This window comes from Aulostomus chinensis, chromosome 18 (assembly GCF_037954235.1).
Source record: "Aulostomus chinensis isolate RoL2024-O1b breed Wild chromosome 18, RoL_Achi_v1.0, whole genome shotgun sequence".
Taxonomy (NCBI): Eukaryota; Metazoa; Chordata; class Actinopteri; order Syngnathiformes; family Aulostomidae; genus Aulostomus; species Aulostomus chinensis.
Window position 1 is genome coordinate 15,576,594 of NC_141337.1, and position 23,407 is coordinate 15,600,000.

The 23,407-nt window shown below is 42.8% G+C and overlaps 1 protein-coding gene across 4 annotated transcripts in view; it reads left to right on the top strand.

Annotated features, from left to right (window-relative positions):
• The window catches only part of prkcbb (protein kinase C, beta b), a 100,556-nt gene extending 78,864 nt beyond the window's left edge, over positions 1-21,692 (top strand). For 3 of the 4 annotated variants that reach the window (XM_086185994.1, XM_086185997.1, XM_086185996.1), the window contains 2 exons: positions 2,125-2,265; positions 7,203-9,860. In XM_086185994.1, the coding sequence (XP_086042120.1) occupies positions 2,125-2,265; positions 7,203-7,397 (336 nt within the window). In that variant the 3' untranslated portion in view covers positions 7,398-9,860. Of the gene's footprint in view, positions 1-2,124; positions 2,266-7,202; positions 9,861-17,526 lie in introns of those variants that run through there. The other variant, XM_086185995.1, reaches the window with a different exon arrangement.
• Positions 21,693-23,407: the final 1,715 nt, after the last annotated feature.

Sequence of the window (23,407 nt, forward strand, 5' to 3'; positions counted from 1 at the left end):
GTTCCATCTGGTAGAAGCTGAGAATTTAGAAACATGAGCCCAGTTTTGTCGGATGTCAAGAGCAGCTTGTCAATTCTGAGCGACCAGAACAAGTAATCCAGCTATTTTCTCATGAATACCCTTCAACCACTGACCTGTTTCAGTCCGGCTGCTTTGTGATGGAATGAGTGTGCTGCCCTTCCTCCCTCACTGACCACAGAAAGACAAAGTCACGGCAGAAAGGACTGCAGATTCACCAACACTCTTCTTCTACAAGCGTCTGTCCACATAGTCATCAAATGTATTGCTAGACTCATTGCTGAAGGGTTCTTAAAATATCGACTGCCACCACACAGGTGTGGATTTAAGGGTTCCCCGCTGGCCTGCCTTGAAACTGTTGTGCATGCACATTTCAACAATGTGTGAAGGGAGCAGTGACTCTCTGAGGCTGTCCAGGAAAAAAAGGATCAAGAAAGGTCAGGGACGTTCATTGCTTCTGTGGAAAATATTCCAATACCAAAATGACCTCAAGCTGTTTTGCATTCTTGTTAATTTGGGTGTGCACGTGAACACATGGGCTGTTTACATATCGGCGTGTGCTGGCAGTGTAAAGTTGACTGACCCGTAGAAAATGTTATTTTAGTTCTAATGTGATGAGTTATGACTGCTGCTCCCCAGGGAGGCACGCCCCACCTACACACAAACACTCACACTGACGTCACTCGCCTCCATGCCTTTCTTCAGCTTTTATGTGGACAGACATCATAAATGGTACTTAATGATGCCCCGGGAAGCATGAACGTGTTAAAAGAGAAAAGAAAAACAACAGTTACGTGTGTGTGTCTGCAGGCGGTGGCTTGGTGGCTTATCTAAGATGGCACAGAGTGGAGTGGATGAAGAAATAAATGAATACGTAATATTAGGGACTTTTATGGGAACAGACGAACGATAGAAGGGCAGAAACTCTCAGGGGAAAATAGATTCAAGCCTCATCTGGCATCCTGTAGTTTAGATTCTGCCTACAGCTCAGCGTATGTAAATGTTATGAGACCTCACTCTTCATTGAGATCGTCTGTTAGATGACCACTATGATGTCCAAGCAGATAAATGGGGATTGTGTGTTATTGTCAATGAAGCAGATGCCTGAACTGCTTACTTGGAATGATTCTGCAGCCATCTCAGGGTGAAACAAAGGGCAGTCGTAATGGGGCTGCTTTAACAACGTTTTGATAAACTAATGAGATCTGACCTTCATGTTTCCCTACTGATTGGTCCTCATGATTTTGATGATTACTTCTCCTCCAGCACCATCGATATGTCAGCATTTTTGCTTTTCATGCCTCCATGCAGGCAACAGACATGAGCTGGAAACGCTTTGTTTTTCATATAAAAATTTCAGGACTTTCTTGGTCAAGGTAATTTGCAGACATACAACTTCTATGCTGTATTTTTGTTTTATATACAGTACATCCAGGCCAGTTCCAGCCATGTGTTGGAGGTCCCGTTGTCATTAACACAATACCTCTTAAGGAATACCTTAAAGGAATTTTTTTAAAGATGTCGCTAAACTCAACTGAGGATGAACTGAAAGGCTTTAGGTGGTTAAAGGTCAAGATCATTCTTACTGCACAAAAAAAAAAAAACCATTTCTGCTTCAACTCTAGAATTCCCTTGCTACTAAGTGTGATAAAATTCCTTACAAATGTTATTTCTAAGGTTTCATTTCCAAAAGGTCAAAGGTCAGCTTCAATGTGGCATCACGATGATCTGAAGAAACCCTGAGCTTGCAAAAAATGTAAACTACACCTGGCCTTGTTGTCTGAGGCATACTACCACAAGGGTGTCATTAAAGAACTCAGGTGCAGCCAATCAATTGGTTTGTCCACCATTTTGGTTCTGAGGGAAATATTGATCGAATGTAATGAAACCTGACATTGGCGTTCCCATCCAGAGTGGTCTTCATGTCTTTGGTATCAATGAAACTTCTGGCAAAAGGGAGTTTTTATGCCAGAATTGAAGGAGGGAGTAAAACAGAAGGACATGCCGCAAACAATAATGACAGTGTGAGAGATGAAGTATGAGACAGGGAGCGATAGATAGAGGGAAGAACGGACATAATTCCCTCTGTTTTCTCTGTCCGTCCAGTTGATGACAAAGCATCCAGCGAAACGACTCGGCTGTGGTCCTGAGGGGGAGAGAGACATCAGGGAGCACAGCTTCTTCCGCTACATGGACTGGGAGAAGCTGGAGAACAAGGAGGTGCAGCCACCTTTCAAACCCAGAGCTGTAAGTTTGATCCTGCTGAATCTGACTTGACCTCCAAAGAAGGAAGTAGAATTCAGTGATAAAAACAGCAGCGATCAGGTGTTTTACCTTCCTGGTGGTTACATTTTTGGTAAGGACACTGCTTAGAAATTCTCAGCGAATCTTGCTCTCCTGTCTCTCCACACTTAACCCTCTCCTGTCCTTGTACTCGTTCTCACTGCCATGATGTTTCTGTCTCTGTTCCCTCGTCTGTGTGGGACAAAACACACCGGTAAGTCTGGAAATGATGATGGTGAGGATGTTTAAGATGTTGAGGATGGTGGTGACGACGGTGCAAAGATGACGCAAAGTTGATGGTGGTGATGGATGAAAAGCGCAGAATGTGGCGATGACCTTGATAAAAGTGACTACAAACACACAAAGACACTCCCGATGAGTCCTTTAGGGTTCAGTTTTGACTGATGAATTCAAAAATGATCCTCTTAAACTTTGTTGGATTTGAGTGCAGTAGGACAAACTGTACAAAACAAGTGTCAGTAACCCTAAACAAGGTTTCTGCACATCTTTAAAAAAAATATTGAAAAGTCTAAAATTAGTCTTTCATAACCTGAGCTCATAAACTATCATAACTGATTGCATTCCACCGATGAGTCTATTTTACATCAATGGTGATGACGTAGCGACAATATTAGCGCTCAGCTGTAGTTTCGCAAACACAACAGCGTTCAACCCTCCCTGGCTGAATAGCTGAGGTTAGTTTGGGCTCTTTGGACACGAGGACTGTGGCAGCCAACTATTATTCTCATGTACCTGTTTTTTATTCACACTGACATTGCCACCATACAAACACCACAAGTTGGTTTAGCTGTAATTTTTAGTAACAGGTTCTGCATATAAATCCAGAATCTGTAGTCAAGGGAGAAAATGTTGTGACAAAGGAAACTTCTGGTTTCCCTTTTCTGTTAAAGCAGCTTTGGCCTGTCAGGTTTTAGCTGGTCTCCTCCATCTAACCAGTCTGTGCAAAGTGAAAAAGAGATAGAATCTATTAGCCGTAATGCAAGGTTGGAAATGGCTGTAGCCCGACTATTTGACAGAGCTGTTGTAGTGGTTTTAAACTGGGAACTCTGTGTAAACTGGAACACAATTCATCATCTTTTAAGTCCACACAAAATCTCAAGTTCCTGTACAGATTCTAAACAATGAGTGAACAGACTGAACAAGGACATATTGGCCCGGATATCTGCTGGCTACACCGAAACCTCGAAATACTGACACTTGTAGTCGCCTGGCATAGCTGATGGTTGCTGAAATTGGTTTAGAATGACTCAAGAGCCTCTAGTGAGTGTAACATTAGCTTAGATTTCTAACTGCTACTGTAGATAACCTAATGTCAGCCATGAGCTGTCGGACATTAATGTGAAAATTCAGTTATGCTGTTTTTTGCAGAAACTGAGCGAGATTAGAAACTGCTACAGAATCTGCTGATGTACCTGAAATACTGAGCCATTACTAGGAGATACGACCCAAGAGCTGCAGTCATTTAGCTTCGAAGGGGCGAACAGAAACAGATATTAAAGGAAATAACTTGTAAAAAAAAAAAAAAAAGTTCAATAATTATAAAAAGCAGCATGATATAAAGAAAAATTCTTCCTCTATAAAGAGAAATGTATTGGTCTTGGCCATCATGAAGGAAAACTGCTAAAACAGACTCAGCTGTAGACTAGCAGCCTGTTAGCTTGTTTAATGCCTCTGCAGCTCTTTTCATGTCATGACTTTTTTTTTTGCATCAAATTATTTTTTTTCTCAGTGTGACAAAAATAGTTTGATGATAACGGGAGACACAATGATGTCATCTTGCACTAAGACACACACAAACACACACACGCACACCATTCTATGTACACATACTCACACAGCCTTGGGCCACACTGCTGCTTAAGAGTTTTTCAGAGTTGAGCTATTTTATGCAGCTGACTTGGTCCACTGGGGGTTTTGCACAAGTGTGTGTGTGTGTGTGTGTGTGTGTGTGTGTGTGTGTGTGTGTGTGTGTGTGTGTGTTTGGGGGGGGTGTTAGTTGTAAGCAGGAAATTTGGAGTGTATACTCATACTTGTGTGCACATTTGGGTTTGTGTGGACATATATGTGTATATTTGTGTGGGTGTGTATTAGAGGTCACCACTAGCACCTGGCTGCCTCACCGCAGAGGTGTGTTTCTACTGTCGTCTGATTCGACTGCTAGCACGTGGGCTCTGATCTCTCCTCTCTCGTCTCGTCTCTTCTTTCTGTTGGATCCTTGCATCTCTTGTCCTCTACCTCTCTGTCTGCGCCGTCACTTCCTATCGCTCTCTTACTATCTTATTTCCTACTGAGGAGAACAAAGAAAGAGTTGTTTATTTTTTCTTCGAGGGACCATTGTGTTCTCCCTGCATAAAAATGTAGGAATGTGCTTTGGTCATTTTCCCTGCTGCTCTATCAGCCTTGTCTGGGGAGCAGGAGTGTGTTTGTGGCTCAGAGACTCTCTTTATTTGCTTGTTTCGTTGTTGTTTTTGAAGGATCCATATTGCTGGCTAATGTGTCAGGCTCGTGTGGGCTGTTGTTCCACACACCACTGAAGAGCTTGACTGATTGAACAACCATGTGACTGACCGGCTGGTTTATTGATTGACAAATGAAGTGTGGTCATCGCTACACCTTGGACTGTCATTTAAGTTATTACTGTGCCTTCATCCCTCCGCCCATCCAGCACTCTATTTATTGTCTAATCTATTCATCCTTGTAAGATCCCATCCATCCATCCGTCTATCCTCGCTCCAATCCATTCATCTGTTCGACGCCTCCATGCATAAACCCGTCTGTCCTTTTCATCCTCTCATGTTTATTTGTCCAAATCTCTGTCTTTTCACTTTTGCTTGTTTTATTTGCATGCTCTGGGGTTCAGTCTCAAATCAAATCTGTCCTGGAGTGCACTGCTTTCAGCAACTAATTAACAATACGGATCTAGAATCCTCCAGAAACATCAGAGAGTTTAACCTTGAGATGTGCAGAGCATCAGCTGGCACATTTGGAGCTCCACTGTTGCAAATTCTATTGACTTCTAAATTGTGGCACCGAAGTGGCAGATTCTTCCCATCTGGCTTCCCAAACAGGTTAAAATGCAAGTAATTAGCTGCAAATGCTATTTGACCCTGGTGTATTTCTCATTTCACATATTTCCCCAAACTATAAACACTCTGGCTTAATTTCATTTGGTTTTCAGACTTACAGAGATTTAATGAGTTTGTAGTTTTCCTCTGGGTGATGTTGTCAGAGGACACTGAAGCCTTGTTTTGTTAATTAAAGCTCAGTGCAGTGATGAAGATGCAAAAAAAAAAAAGGAATAACTTGGCTCGAGTCCCCATGAGCCAGACTGTCGGGAAAATATAGTTTTCAAGTTAATAACTTGTTTTGTGTTCTTAGACAGACGCACATCTCACGGGTGTATAAGCTCTTTTTGGGGTCCGAGTGGTCAAAACGAGGAAATGAAGTGGAGTCAAATGACTTTTTAATTTTTTTCAAATGACTTCTAGAGAAAAGTAATTCTGCCTAATGTCAATTAAGCTTAGAAAATCGAGATGACTTTAGTCCGTGAATGAAGTGAAGAATTTAATTGGATTATGATGGTTGATCTTCATCTGTCATCCAGAGTAGATGTCACCTTTGCAGACAGTAAATCTCATTTTAAAACCATGACAATTAAGCAATATTACACTCAAGGGTGTGTTAAACTAAAGAGGAAAGAGTTGCAATTATAATACAACTATTAACCAGACAATATGTTCACAATCCAGTGTCATCTCTGCTTGCTCGGAAATATACATGTTCCCATTCAAACCTGAAAACTTCTTACATGACGTTCCAACGTGTTATTAGTGCTCTGAAATAGTATATGAGATTTTTTTCCTATCTGAAACATCCCTTAACCACTATTTAGAAATGTAACTATTAGTGTGAGAGATTCATACTCCTTCCAGGGAAGTATACAGGTACACAAGCACCGCACGCTTATGCTGATGCAGCAGCACTGACAAGACAAGGAAAGCGAACAGCAAGTGTGTGAAGTTAGCACAGGTTACCACGGTAACATGCCACGTTGGCAAGGAGGGTCTCGGGAAGTGTTTCGAAAGCCCGCTGTGTCGCGCTTCTGAAAAGAGCCGGGCTACTATTTATCAACACAAAGGAATGCAGAAGGACACGTCGCGTGTGATCATGGATTAGGGCCGCATGATTTTGAAAAGATAGCGAGTCAAACCATATTGCAGCAATAGTTGAATGGAGATATGAGAGTAAATTCTACTTTCTAGATCATCATTCTCATTTTAGTTTTGAAATAAACCATCCAAACGATGATGGTGTGATGCTTTCTTAATTGTGCTGAAGGTGATGTTTGGGCACCACATCTCTGCCGCACCACATAATTCAATTTAAAATTGTTCTTTGACACACAATAAGTGTTGAGATGAAAAACAATCCAGAACATCCAAGTTGAATTAGTTCTTTGGCCATTTGCTTCACTCATGTTGGGGCTTTATCAGAGAGTTCCTCAGCAGCAGCAGCAGTGCACTCCAACAGGTTCTTTGAAACATCAGTGACCTTGTTATGTTTGAAATTAAAGTTGAATATGTTTCAAATATCTGGAAAAGCCGGAGACATGCTGGATTTATTCAGTGACAGTTGAACTATCCAGAGAGTTGAACCAAGCATGTCCAAGGATTTGTTCTGATATTTGAAACCATGTTCAAGTGATGTCATCTCACACCCTGGTTCAACCCACCATCCCCCTTCTTTTGTTTCCCTCTTCCTCCTCCCCTGCCCCGCCCCATCCATTCCTGTAAACCCTCACCCACCCTCCCCTTTTCTCCGTCCCTCACCTTTACTCCATCCCTCCCCTCTACTCCATCCCTCCTTGCCCTCCTCAACAGTGTGGACGGGATGCAGAGAACTTTGATCGTTTTTTCACACGCCACCCGCCGGTGCTGACCCCTCCCGATGAGGAAGTGATTCAGAACCTGGACCAGGATGAGTTCCAGGGATTCTCCTTTATCAACCCAGAGTTTCCAGGAACTGCTGCCACTGCCACTGCCACTGCCACTGCCACTGCCGATGAGCAGGCTTGATTTAAGCTCACGCACAGACATTTGTGCACCCACGCATACGTAATCATCCACCCACCCCCCAGTATCAAAACTTACACATGCAAACATACCGTCTCCAAATACCCTTGGATTGTTGGTGTTCTCAAAGCCCCTCGAGGAGAAGAGTCCGTACAAACATACAGCGTAAGCTTTGAACACACATTTCTTGTTCACACTGCAGCAACCTGGCTGATGTCGTGTTCTCCGCTGAGAGTCAGTGTGCAGTTTAATAGGGCCTGACTGCAGGTAGCACACTAATGCAGCTCCAAGCTGAGATATCGAGGTCATTAGAGGGCATTTAGAACAAATCCTGGCTCAAGTTTAGTTGGTTTTTGAGATGTGCATGGAGCTGCATAATATGAAGTGGGAAATGAAGGTATCATGGAATTCAAATTAACCACAAGCTTGATGAATTGGACTTATTTCAGCAGATTTGGCCAGTAGCAGCTCATTAATGCCAAGTTCACACTACATGATTGTAGGCTTGGCTTTATACTCACAGACCCCCCGATCAGCACCTGAGCGCTTTGGTTGATACTAGCCAACACAGCATAAGAGGACACCTGTAGGTGGGGTCACCTGTAACAAGGGACAGAAGTATCTTCGCTTGTATTTGCAACAGGGACCAATGTTGTTGTTGCAAGAGGATGCAGTCTACAAATAATTAACACTGTTGGAAACTTGCTACCCTGTTGCAGCAACATTCCAATCCATTCTTCCCCCCGTCATCTGTTCTTTGATTCTACACGAACACCCATTCCTGGGACTAAAGGTCCTGCCTCGCGTGCAGTATCGCCTCATTAGTGCTTGTCGAGCATGTTTTCATGACAAAACATAATTTGGAGGCAAGATTAATTCAAGATCCTGCTGCTGCTCAGCCATGTAGTGCATAAACCACAACCACTTAAAGATGAATATTTTAAGATGACAAGTTGTGTTGTGTGAACTTGGCTGAAATTGACAAACTCCAGTCTACCAGCTAACATTGTTTAAGCTACAGATACCCTCTGTCAGTTATAAGCTGAAAAAAGGAGTAAATAACGTGATGTAACATAATTTAAAGCAATACTTCACCCAGAAAACTATTTTGCCTCTTAGGTACTTGCATAAAGGTGTCTTGAGTTCACAAAGACATTTGTGCCCCTCCTGCATTACTTTGCTAGTCATGTACACGTATTTAGCTTGAAGCTAATTGTCACTGATGGCTAACAACAAAACAGCTCAAAAACATCATAAAGTGCATTATCAGGCATAAGCAACATATTCTCTATCCAGCTGTGTGCTCAATAATCCAGAAACGCTTTCATTTGAGCTTCAAACAAACAAACTGTAACACCTCCAGTTTGGCGCTAATTAGCAGTGTCGCCAATCTCCACCAGCTGGTGCATCGTGGAAACCAGCTCATGCTCATCCGTGGTAGCGCTGTGTTTGAGAATTACTGAGCACATGGCTGGATGAAGAATATGTGGATTATACCAGGTGATGCACTCGTCCATGGTTCATCCATCCATCCATTTTCTATACCACTTGTCTGTTAAGGGTCGGGGGGGTGGAGCCTATCGCAGCTGACATTGGGTGAGAGGCGGGGTTCACCCTGGACATGTCGCCAGTTCCGTCGCTGGACCATCAGGAGCAATTAGGGGCTCAGTATCTTGCTCAAGGATACCTTTGACATGGTCACCGGGGGAAGTGAGAATCGAACCAGCGACCCCTCAGTTGCTAGACAGCCACTCTACCTGTGAGCCATGCCACCGCCTCACTTCAGAGGTTGTTAGTAGACAATTTTTTGGGGGGCAGTTTTGCCGCTGTTTTGTTGCTGTAGCTGTTGTTAGCCATTAGTCCCCATTCAGTTCAAGCTAATTATATTTAGCTGTCACTTTCTCATTTCTGCAGTCACAAAGATTTGATGCAAGAGGGGGAAAAGCATCTTTTGTGAGCTCAAGACATCTATTTTGTGAAAAGTTGAAATGCAAAATGCACTTGCTGGTTGAAGTACTGTGTAGAAATGTAGAGTTTAGGAAGTAGTGATTCAAATCCAAGCCACAATGTGATACTTGTGTCTAAAGTTTAACGAGAACTTAGCTGTGGTGTGCTGCACCGCAAACACTCTTCAAGCCTTGGTAGGTGACATTTGGAGGACAACATGAGGTGGTTTATCACTGCCTCTTACTGATGATAAGCACCTACTGACCTACTAGTCAGCAGAGTTTGCCTTTGCCAAAGCATTTTGATAGTTTAACCTCTGAAATTATGCTAATGTGATGGACAAGTGTCTACATATTTCACAGTTTAGGTGATTTTAAACTTGTTTTGCTCACAGTGTGAACAAATTGTGTTAAATGGATCCAACATCATCACAATCAGGGTCTTGACACGGAGGATAAGGAATGTCCATATACATCCAACACACCAGGAATACCAACAGATACACACCAATATGCCCCCCCCCCCCCCCCCCCCCCCCCGCTGAATGACAATGATAACAATGACATGATTAACATAGAAAAATGCAACATTCCGTGTTTCAACTTCTGGGAAGGGGCGAGTGAGTCCATGTTTATCTTTTAAGCATTCCTCAGCTCTTCCTGCACGTTCTGACTTAGACTTTAATCAGTGTATACTATTACTATTAGTGTCTGTATGTTTATTCTTAGCTTAGCTAGAATTGGAATGCTTGACCTACTTGTGCATGAGTTTCTATAGCAGTAATATATCAATAACGTATCAATAGGCTGGAATTTATCTCCCAACTGTATTTTACCTCTATTTTTTTTTAGATAGCTGTGACAAATGTGTGATGGATAGAGACAAACAGAGGGCAGTGTGATGGTGATGCTAAAGTCCTGTTGGAGATGGTAAAATGCTGTTGGGAAATCAGTTTTGAGTCAATTAAATGGACAAAACTACTTCCTATACTTGGATTTACTGTTACCTAGTATTTAATCAATTCAAGAGACAAGCAGTGAGTTTCCTTGTGTTTTGCAAAAGCATGACTCCATCACCTGGGTGTTTGTTTACAACTTGTGTGTGTGTCTGTGTGTCTGTGTGTGTACGCACACGTGTTTTTTTAATATGTGTGTGTGTCTGTGTGTGTGTACATGAGTACTTTGTATGAAAAGTCACTCTTGTGTTTCTTGTGCCCATATCTGATCTTACCTGGTCTCGTGTTTGTAAGGGTGAACATCTGCAACCCCTTTTATACTTTACACCGATGTTGCAAGAGAGACGGTATGAGCAGAAAAATATGTTTTCCTGCAGGGTTTCAAAAACTGAGCTAATTAGTAAGAAAAGAATATAAAAGACCGGCAGGACTTCTGCTCTCTATGAATGCATTGTAACGACGTGGAAGCGTCACCTCAGTTGGAGGGTTGTTTTAGTTTGGACCTGTGACCCAGTAAATTAGAACCTACTTTCAAATGACTCTGGTTACCGTGCATACAAAAGGTCTTCAGTGTAGAGACTTGCAGGAAAGAATCTGAGGCTCAACTCACTGTGATTGGTGTTTGTCAGGAATCTCCATCACACCTCCAGCAGCAGTTAATGCCGACACAGGTGAAAGATTCAGCAGGGCGTCGTCGTGTGTCTTTAGTTGTCTCTAGGTAGCAATAATGATGACGGGAGGGCAGACATGGCTGCGAACCAACCTCAGGGTGTGACTGATTTACAAGTGAAGGTTACGAAGAGAAGGATGGCTGTCATCTCCACACTTGTGTGAAGCTAATGTTGTGTGTCCTAAATACCGCCACGTGTCATTCCTCTTCATTACAGAGCGATGTTACCCTGGTTTACTGGCAAGCACTCCTATCCATGCAGTAATATATCACGTTACTCCTATCCATGCAGTAATATATCACGTTACTGCTTCTTCAGATGCGTTATTGATGCACTGCTACCAAATATTAGCATTCATGAAATATTCTTGAACACAAGTTTTTATTAAGATTAACAGGACTTTGTTTAGCCCTCAGTTTAGTCTTTCAGACAGGAATGAATGGCTGTTTATTCATCCTTGTGCCTGCCGTCTGTTGTTCACATTCTCATAACTATCAAATTCCCTGGCTTAACTGTTCCAAGAGCTACACAAGTTACAAATAGCCAGCAGGCTCTGCTTCCTGCCTGTAAGACTACATTGAGGGCTAAAACAGCTTATTTAAGAAGTTGAGGGCCTGAAGACCTGAGTCGCTGTCACTTGTGGGATTCCGAACTGTGGAGCAGAAATAGACGGATGATGATGATGATTGGCTTGAATGTGTCTTACATGATGCTGATGATGATGACAATGATGAAAAATAATGGGAAAAGCATCTTGTGCGTACATTCGTGTGTGTTTGTGCGCGCACGTACAGGTTCCATTTGAACTGTTTGTAGTGAGCCTCAACACAAAAACGCAACCTGAGCTATGCACACAGCTTCAAGAAATGTCTGTAAATGAATAGAAAAACAGGTCACAAATACAGAAAGCAATTTGGGAAGCAAACAGGATCTAATATGTGGAGTTGAAATTTAAAAACAAATTGTAAGTAAAAATAGAAACATTTATTCAGGTTTTCGTGTGTGCATTTTTGAAACTTTAACAATTCAAATTACCTGGCGTTCGACTGTAATACACGTGTCACCATTATAATATATTATCTACGGGGGGGTTTGCCACCTTCAGTCCCCTAGACACCGTGATGTGTCGTCAATGAGTCGTAGTAACCATTCACAAATTACTGAATTAATCGCATATCTCAGATTAGCTGTGCCATGTTGCTATCATAGTACTCTGTAGTACTTATTACTGCACATGAGCTGCTGTATCTGCTGCCAAAGCTATTGTACCGTTTGAATTCACTTATTGAACGAATGATCATCCGTCACACAAACATGACTATCACGATACACTGATAGGTGTGCGCGTTGGGCGACATTATCAGGTTGTAACAGTGTTCCTTTTTTTGTACTTTGTGATTCAGTCGAGGATATTTGGCAAATACACACGTTGCGAATGTCGCCTGCAATGGGAGTAAATGACACGCTAGCACGACATTTCATATTATAAGTTAAGTTTGACGCTGGACTGGACGGAAGAGAAGTCGTACGTCACGTCTCTATGAGTTTGCTCTGAAATCGTAACTGCTGACGAGTTCAGCACCTTCATGAGTGTGAAGGTAAAAGCAGCTTTTGTGTTTTTGACTGTGTCCATTTATGAACCCCTGTTGTTGGTATTTATTACAGACAGTGTCTCTACTTATATATAAACATAAACAACGGCGTCAAATTGTTGCTATATACATGTAATTATACACCATGTGGTCAGTATTGTAAAGGACTTAGAGGACGAAGCAATCCTGCATGACAGAATCGTTTTTATCATTTATATACATTTTACATATTAGGGTGATTTATGTATCTGTGTCCACAGTGCTTCAATAATGTGATCAAAGCTACTGTTAACTGTACACGTGCGCTATGAAATCTACTTAAAGAAAGAACAAAAATGCTTTTCACGATGCTTTCCATGTGCCAAATTGATTTGTTTTCCAGAAAAAATAGAGACCTAAAATAAAGGATTTAGATGTGTTAGGGGATGTTTGATGTATTTTCATTGATGTTTGTGTCCATTTTGTTGTGTGCTCCAGTGGAAATTATTGTGACACACACATTCTCAAAAACACACATACGCGCACGCTGCTGCTGAAGAATGAGGAAAGGCTAGAAGACAGTGAGAGCGAGTGAAGAGGTAAAGAGAATGAGAGTGATGCAGGGTGACAGATGGGGGGGTCTGTTTACAATTTGAAGAGAGGAAGGACAACAGATGAGAGAGAAGAAGATGGGAGGAATTCAGCAATGAAGAGAGAGGAGAAGGGGGACAGGGGAGGCAGGAGTAGGAGGTGAGGATGGATGAGGGAGGGTGGGGACGAGGAAGCGGCGGCAGGCTCTGTGAAGCCAAGCAGGCGGCTACGACAGGCTGTGCATATTTCATGGCTGCCACTTATCATAAGAGCCTTTCCTTGATGGGAGAGCGCAGGTCTGATGACTTCAAGGAAATAACATGCAGAACACGGCCTACATACACCCAGCCCTGCTGAGCCACTCAGCCGCTTCACGCCGCCTCCAAAGCTGCTCGCAATCCACTGTAGTCGAGCTGCTGCTGCTCTGATGAGCTGCACATTTTACTATCACCACTATACAATATGATGTTCCCAAGTATGGAGTCCAACTGGTTCTGAAGCCAGGATGAGCCTCAGACCTGCGATAGCAGTCACATGTGATCCTGAGGCTGTTGAATGGTTCCCTCCTTTGAAAGTCTGTGTGTTTTTGTTAAATACCTGAAATCAGGTCTGTGGTTCACACAGTACATGACATGACCTGAAATACATCAGTAAGTACTGCACTTGTGACAGTTTTCAAGTGTTTTTTTTGTTGTTGTTGTTTTTGTTTTTTTAGAAAAACATGGTGGTTGCTAACAAGTTGCTAATCAAAACCCCACAGCCCGTCGAGGACGTTCAGGTCATCACGCCTAGCAGCAAGTTGTGGTAAAGTCACGCAGAACCGTGCTGTAGTTTGTTCACTATGTGTATAATGTTCCGGTAGCTTTGTACTTATAAGGATTGCAGTTATACTTCAAAGATAAAAGTGTTGTTGAGAAGTGAAGATTATCTTGCCGAACCAAACATGTCAGTGTCATCAACTTTTGTTAGCCACAGAGCAAATTTTTAGCAACAATCCAAAATGTAGCGTAAAAATACTGGACAGTGGAACAAATGGAGACGATGCCACTGATGGTGATGCTCCTGGATTGGTTTGGACATAAATATGTCATCCCTGCAGTACAGTATTCATAATTGGTGTATAATAATTCTAACTAAAAATCATTGTGCTCTCATTGATACCTTCATATCAAGAGGGAGCAGGTCCATGTTGCTTGTCAGGAAGCCCACTACAAACAAAATAAAGACTTTCATGTTGTTGGTGCTAACGCTAATGCTCTGGGCTGGTAGCTGATTATCTAATTGAAGTTATAGCGTAAACACATGTAAGTCTGTAACAGCGGGACTTCAAGGACACACCAACTTTTTGGGTATTCGCTGCCGTCCTCCCCAGCTGAAACCCGCAGAGCCGGCTGACTGCTAGTTAGCTTAGCACAGTGAATGATCGTGGATAGTAAGTGTTAGCATACCTCTGGTAAAAGTTATGAAATAAATCAGATTCAGGGTTTTGGTTCGTCCATGAGTAATCCCCACAACGTCGGCCATGATCAGTAGAAGCAGTCGCTCTCATTAGTCGTCAAGAAACTTGGTGTTTTATTGGACGGAGTCGTAAGCTACGTTGAATCACTAAATTATCATAGGAACCTTCAATGATTTCATGGTGGATGTTATATACAATCCTACATACATTCATGCAAGCAAAGACTGTTTTGGAGAAAAGTGTATTTGATGACTTTTGATGGAGGTATGCCAACACTTCCTATCCACTACCATTCACTGTGCTAAGCTAACAAGCCTTGAGTAGAATTGTTGGCTTCTGGAGCTCCATAATTCATGCAGGGAGGAAAACAGGGTTTCTGACGATTGTCTAGCTCCTGGCAGGATGGATGATAAGTGTATTTCGCAAAAAGTTGCTTCTTTTCATACTCTACGCCCCAAGCGCTTTCTTGTGGATATATGGGACTTCACTCATTTAAGACTGTACAATTGTTAACCCTTCCACTGGGCAATTGTAGGCTCAAAATATCAGATTTGAAATGAAAGTATACTCCAGTTGTAGCTTTTTATTTAGTGATAACGCAACCTTGAGGACGGCGCTTCCCTCCTTGTTAGCGCTCTGTATTTTATGCAAAAGTGTAATAACAGCAACACAGACTCATGTGTAACAGTAAGTTCCAGCACATAAGCTGTATAAAGTTTGTACTGGAGTGGTTGTAATAGCCAGTGTACACAGTAAGCCGCTGCAGTGCTGGAGTGGGTGTGATAATTAATTCCAAATGTTGCGGCCCCCAAATTAAAGCCAGTGGCTTCGGCACAAAGCAGCCTGCGCTTATCAGCCCAAAACAGGTCAGCGTTCGATACCGCCTTTCATTCACCCTCCTCTCCTCTTCACCTCCCCTTTCCTCTATGCCTCCCACACTCCCCACATCCTCGGCTGACATCGGCTCGTCTCCCGCTAATCCTCTCGTTACTGAAAAGAGATGGAGTGAGAGAGAGAGAGGGAGTGTAGAGGGGTGAGGCAGAAAGAAAGAAGGAGGACATTAAAGTAATGATTCTCTATAATAAAAAAAAAACACCGCCGTTGGTGTGTGTTTGCCTTGATGCTACTGTATATTCTGAGATTTATATCTATACATCTACACCAAAAGCCACTGATATTCATCTCTCACCCCGTCCTCCGCTGATGCATCTCTCTTCCCCCCCGTATCTCTGTCTTTCTGCCTCACAGCATTAACAGCAATTGAAGCGTGCTGAGATGGAACACATTATGAGCTGGCCTACATGGCTGGCAGCTGTATGTATGTATGTGTGTGTGTGTGTGAGAGGAAGAGGGAGGGAGCGCATGTGTGTGTGTGCATGCACTTGTTTCAGGTTTCTTTTAAGGTTTTGGAAACAGCAATGAAGGTAAATATCGGTCAGATAACTGAAGAGTCGTCACTCTTGTGAGCCAGATCAGATTAATTCAGTTTACATCGTTGACCAGCTGATTTTTTTGAACAACCCCTCAGGATGTGATCGTAAAATTGTTAGCAGTCACAATCGTTTCCTATCCAGTGACAAAATTGGCCACCTCCCCACGCAGCCTCACAGTAACCCGTCGCCAATTCATCAGCTGTTTTTGACTCAATCTGCGATGGATTTGGTCAATCAACCCCCCAACACATGCACACACACGCACACACACACACACACACACACACACACACACACACACACACACCAAGTTAACACTCGCCACTGTAAACATGACCTCCTCTGTGACAGTAACCGTGCGGCGCAGCAGTTAAGCCAAACAACTCCACAGGACGTAACAAAGTGTGACCCGTTAATTGAATGACACCACAAGAGTGTGAACCCTGTACCAGCAGGCCTCTTTTCAGACGAGGCACTCTGATGGATTTCATGCCCGGGATCGTACAGGGGGATGTGGGCCGGCTGCGGCTGGCGCGTCCTCTGAATGCAGGGGGGCTCCGATGAAGGTAGGAGCTGTCCAGTCCCTCTTTGTCTTGTCTCCTAGCTCTCCCTGGCTCATGTGGTGAGCGCCCCCACCCACCCACCCTCCCACAAGTGTTGGTCTCTGTCCTCTTCCTCATGCAGTCACTTGGACTGTTGCTTCAGCTTACATGGTGGTAGATGCACCCTCTTGGTTTTTGTGAATGTATTTGGTCAATCTGTAGCTTTCTGCGTTGTCATCAAATATTTATGGTTGTGGATTTTCTGAGATTGTTCCGTGTGCGGTTTCCTCTGCGACCACCGCTTGTGATGTCAATATTTATGTGGCTGGCTATTTTATCCCTATCCTTCCTCCTCCTCTCTATTGTGTTTTACTCTTAATACCACATTTACACTGCATCTGTCACTGTGTATCAAGCAGTGTAGGATATGTCTCACCAGGAAGGACGTGCACACACACACGCGCAAGCTATAACAGTCATACATCAGAATGCCATCTTCCCCTTTGGTGAGCGCTTGTAGCCATGCTGTGTGTGTGTGTGTGTGCGTGTGTGCGTGCGTGTGTGTGTGTGTGTGGTACAGCGCTCCAACCACATGGAACAAACCCCTCCCCCAGCCTGCTCACATACACTCCTCCATCTTTAGCTTTTTTTCTTTCCTCTGTCCACAGACCAAGTGAGCCAAGCGGTGTGGTAACAATGCTCTGCCCCAGAGAAACACTCCATCACACACACACACATTCGCAGCACCGCGGACACACAGTAATACCTCACCTGAGCTTCATACACTCCTCCTCCTGCCAGTTGGAACATTTATTAACTGGAAAATATGTATCATACACGGAGGGTTAGTTGGAACTGACACAAGTGCCTTCTCGTTTCCTCCTTTCCAATTCATTCCTTTCTTTGTCAATCACTTTCTTCCTCCTACCCTCATCACCACCTCCCCTCCCCCCTCCCCTGCAGAGGAACCGCCGGGACACCTGCAACTTTGACAAAGAGTTCACCAAGATGCCGGTGGACTTGACGCCAACAGACAAGCTGGTCATCATGAACCTGGACCAGGACGAGTTCCTGGGCTTCACCTACACTAACCCTGAATATGTGGCTCCTGCTAATTAACACTCACTCCATCCCGCTGACAGACTGGTGGAACCCAACAGGCTGCAGAGCGAGCTAGAACCACGTGTACCACGGTTGTATGCGCATTCATCTTAGTCGACACAAGAGTTTATTCATAAAGGTATCATATTACAAAACTTGCACAACTGGATACCAAAGAAGTGTTTTATCAAAAATGTAGGTGTCAAATTTGTATGCAAGCAAAAACTCGGATGACATGATATCGAATGTAATAATAAGAATGAACGACTATTATAACGTCTTTTTTTCCTGCTGAGTAGTTTGCTCCCAATGTGATTATATGGCAATATGAAAAAAATCTGCTTAATCCTGCATCATCTGACCAGTTTCAGTCTTATAAAGTGAGATATCGTGATCCGTTCTCTGGCGTAGTTCTGCAAGTTTGCTCGTGTTGTTGCGACAATCCATTTTCAACGATCCTGCACCCCCTGGAAATGTTCCTGTGTCGCGCCGACGCCGTGCATCTCCTCCTCCGATCTGAGTGTTATATTAAATATCTCTTTTAGAATTTCAGGTTTTTTTTAATCTTGTTTCACAGACATATGGACATTTAAAGATGACAACAATCAATCAAAACTAACTGAGCTTGCATGATGTTAGCTCCTCTACGAGCTCTGATAGCTCCTCTGCGTGCTCTGATAGCTCCTGTACGAGCTCTGATAGCTCCTCTACGAGCTCTGATAGCTCCTCTGCATGCTCTGATAGCTCCTCTACGTGCTCTGATAGCTCCTCTACGAGCTCTGATAGCTCCTCTGCGTGCTCTGATAGCTCCTCTACGAGCTCTGATAGCTCCTCTACGTGCTCTGATAGCTCCTCTACGAGCTCTGATAGCTCCTCTACGAGCTCTGATAGCTCCTCTACGTGCTCTGATAGCTCCTCTACGAGCTCTGATAGCTCCTCTACGTGCTCTGATAGCTCCTCTACGAGCTCTGATAGCTCCTCTACGAGCTCTGATAGCTCCTCTACGAGCTCTGATAGCTCCTCTACGTTCTCTGATAGCCCCTCTACGAGCTCTGATAGCTCCTCTACGAGCTCTGATAGCTCCTCTACGTTCTCTGATAGCTCCTCTACGTGCTCTGATAGCTCCTCTATGTGCTCTGATAGCCCCTTTACATGCTCTGAGTTTCATTTTAGGGAATACTGCCATGTTCAGTTCAAAGGGAATGAAAGGACAATAAAGCTGGAAGTTGACAATTAAAATTACCCATCAGTCATTGCATCTTCCAGGAGTGTTACATTTTCATGAAGGAGTTTAAGTAAGTCTTTAGCGGATAACGTTATCCACTGCTAATAGCTTTAGGAGAGGTGCTTTATTACTGTTTCTAGAAAGATCAACTTTTGGCTAGCATAGCCATGTAAATTCAATATTAGCCTTCCAGCCTGTCCTTCCCAGAAACATGAGCAGTTAGGTTGAAATAAAAGTGCTGAAAACAACTAAAATCATATATAAATGAATGATTCCATCCAGTGGCTGTCCTCACGTTCGCCACAGGAAGTAGGAAGTGGCTTGAGTTCAGTAATAGAGTAGACAATATGGCATTTAAGTCTAGCAACCATCAGCATAAGCTTTGTTTATGCTATTAGGATAATGAACAGAGGAAGTGATGTCAGTGAGGCGACGGGTTGGCCTGAATCATGGAGTGTTGGCTGACATTTCCTGAGCTGGGATCACTGTTTACCTACATTATGGATCAGAAATTTTAAGTAGAGCTTTTGGAGTTAAAAATAACAACTTCCTGATGCCAACAAGCGATATTAACTTAAGCACCTGTAGAAAAAAGCGCTGACACACATGTAGCCTGAACGTTGCCGGGGACAACACCTAATGAGCAAACTTGTCAAACCCTCCTCTGGTTTCTTTCCCCACGTCTTCCCCTGCTGGTCTCTCCCTTGAATTTTTGTTGTTTTTGGCTCTAATCCTGACTTCTGTCAAGGCCTCACTGGGAGCCTGGAATGATGCGATGTCACCGGTCGGCCGCATTAATACACACACACACACACACACACACAGAAACATGCAGTGGTTGAGGAGATGCTTTGAAGACCCCCATATGAGGAATTTTGCAAACAGCAATAACATCAGCAGTGCTGCTTTTCTCCATGATTTATCTTGCACTTCGTATTCGTTAACATGTGTGTGCTTATGCGCGTGTGTGTGTGTGTGTGTGTGTGTGTGTGTGTGTGTGTGTGTGTGTGTGTGTGTGTGTGTGATGGAGTATAAACATATGTGCATGTATTGGACAAATGGTGCCAGAATGCAATAATGTGTGTGTGTGTGTGTGTGTGTGTGTGCGTGTGCGTGTGTGTGTGTGTGGTTTATAAGGCCACATTGGATAAAGCCAATTATTTCAAATTCATCTCAAATCTGCCTTCTAGTTTCCAACAGCATCACATTGACTAATGCCAACTTGCTCTGTGTACTGTATACACACACTCACCACTCTCTCTCTCTCTCTCTCTCTCTCTCTCTCTCTCTCTCTCTCTCTCTCTCTCACACACACACACACACACACAAACAGGAATACAGTGAATCCATGATTGAGGGCTAGAATTATTAGCTGAAGCATAACAAGGCAGACAGTGACTGAAATGTTCACTCCCGCAGGCACACAAGACTGCAGGTCCATTAAATACACCTAGAATTTTCTGACTTAAATGGTAATAAACCTCCCGTGTAGAGCACGTAGATTGTAAATATTTCTACATATGTAAGCATACACACTTCCACTCTCTTTCACCACGCGGGATACTGCAGTGGATCAAACTCAGCAGTCCTGTTATTGCTTTGATGAGGTGAAATATAAAGCATCACATTTGCGCCGGCCTTTCTCAAGCATAGAGTTGTGTATCGCTCAGGTCAAGAGTGTAAGTAGCTCCTCGTGCTAATAATCATACATTAAGATGATGAGAATCGTAGACCCTGAAGCATTTAATAGCACTAGACAGTTGTTGTGTGTGTGTGTTTGTGTGTGTGTGAGAGAGAGAGTGAATGACTTGTAGCTCTATCACATAGTCTTTCTTTACGTCTCAGACAGAAGCTAAGAGTATCTGAGCTATAACGTGAAATGGAACACATATGAACACGTGTTTTTGGTAAAACAAGTATGTTTTATGTTCTTGATCTATAAGGAGTTCTACTATGCATGCATGTGATGATGATGATGATATGTGCCATATATGGTTTTATCCTATATTATCGTTAGTGTTGGTTGATGGACTTTACCTAAGTAGTTTTGTTTCTTAAATTATGATAAAAGCGTCTCATGTTATTGTTAATTAAATTATGTAGTAAATATGACACAAGGGCCATGGTTTGCTTCTTTTTGTACAAATATAAATATATAGTTTGTGTATATAGTCTGCTGGTCTTCCATTTCCATTGTTGCATTAATACACAGAGATTCATGCATTTAAGAGTATATACTGTGTGTGTGTGTGTGTATATGTATATATATATATATATATACATATATATATATATAATAGAAAACTGCAAATCAGGACTGAAATGTAATGATTTTATTCTCATTTATTCCTCCTTTTTTCTCTCCTCATTTTCTTTCCTCTTGACCTTTACCCCTCTTTGTAGGCTTTTTTTCCTTCACTCACCCTTTCCCTCTCCTCCTCTTATCTATAATCCTTGCTTAAACATTTTCCTCTCATTATCCCAGATTTCCCCCACACCGCTTCCCTCCACATCTCTCCGTTTTTATTATTTTCTCTTACAAGCCTTGCCAAGGCAACTTCTGATTGAAATCTCATGAGCTGCTGCTACACTTTAAAATTTGATGGCCACCTCATTTCTGCTTTGATTTCAGTCGGGCTTACATGCTAAACAAGATGTCGTTTTACAAGAACCTGAAGATAATTCTCAGGTTTTACATGTAGAGCAGTTGGAGGTTCCGCCAAACAAGAGTAAGAATGTGTTTTGTGAGATATTCTATTGTAAGAGAATGTGTATTTTGATGTTTTTGACTGTAGAATAATAAATTATGTTGAAAGATCATGTTTGGCCTTCTTTCTACCCGCACATGTGCCGTACATATCGCTAATATGGATGCTGGTCTCTCTGGTGTTGATTATTGCTGTGACGTAAGTAGAGACAACTGGACTCAGATATGCCAACTTTACACAATTCTGCTATCAGAGAAGCATTTTGGGATATGTAGTGTCTGGAAGCAGCAGGCAATTATGTAGCTAGCTTCTACAAGCTGGAAAACACGTTCATAAAATAGCGACGTGGGGCTAATTTATACCTTAAAATTCACTTTAAAATTTTTGTAAATTTAAGGTAAGACTGATTTATCTGGGTGTATGCGCAGATATGTTAAGGGGTAAGCCAAAAAATCAATAAATTTACGGTATCCCCTCAAAATCCTTCATCAAAAAACATCCGTATTTCAGTACTCGCAAAGCTAGCATTAGCAATGCTAGCCTAGCCGCTGGTGGCGCAAACGCCGTTGGTGCAGCTGAGGGGACATGGAACAGGAGGTTGAATGTTTCAGGAGGTACAGAACTTTGAAAAGTTTGGGTGCTCCCACCATATGCAGATGGTTTGAAGTACAAGCCTTCAAGCTGCTAAGAGGGAGAAGTGAACGTCTGATTATTAAGCTAACATTGCAGCTGAAGATGGAGGACAAGGAAGAGCAGATCGCTAATGTAGAGCTGCATCCTTTTGCCAACAGACATTAAGGATAATATATCCTCTCGTTCAGGACCTTTCGATCCACTCTCTTTTTTAATTCATGGTTAAGTTTTATGGGAAGATAGTCTGTAACACATAAGATACACTGATTAATCACAACATAATGTGATAGATTAACACTTAATGCTACAAAACATTCAGATCATTCATCATGTTACGCTTTATTTTTGGATTTCTCCATAGAACTGGTCGTGTTTCTCTTTACAGCTACGAGCCGCGGCTAGCTATTAGCTACAAAAAACACACACATGCTAAATTAAGAGCAGGAGAGTGGTTACACTAATTCTGTGGTTGACTACCTAGCAAAAAGCTGCCGCTCTGGATGTAAAAAAAAAAAAGAGGATGAGGGGAAGGCAGGGGCTGAAGTGAACGACAGCAGGGCACTGCAGCATGAGAGAGAGGGGGAGAGAGAGAGAGAGAGAGATGAAAAAGGGAAAGTGACAAAAGCCAAAGAATCTCTTATTTATTTCATTCAGTGGATCTTAAAAACGCTCAAGAGGGGAGCATGACGGAGAAGCTTATTGGATTTATTTCACACTCTCTTTCTTTTTTGCCCTCTCACATTCCCTCACTCCCTCTATCTCTCTCTCCCTCTCTCTCACACACATACACACACATATTTTGATTAGCCAAACATATTAGACACACTTTCACACCATCGCGCGCCTCCTCAATTAAGATACATGTCTTAGTCTGTGCCTCCCTTTTCGCTCACTCTCTACTTCCTCCATCTCTCTTCATCAATCAGCCTCACTGTCAGTCTTCTGTTTAATCAGTGCCTGACACACACACACACACACACACATTCAGACCATCACCCTTACACACATTTTCATTATGCTCGCATAATCGAAAAGCTGTCACGTGACGTCCCTCAAAGCCTTCTCCCCTGACTTGTTAAAGTCCCATAAACACACGTTTGCCACGTTCACACAGAAGTTACGCAAAAATGACTTCACATTTTTGAGACTTGTTTGTCTTCACGGGACCCAAACATGT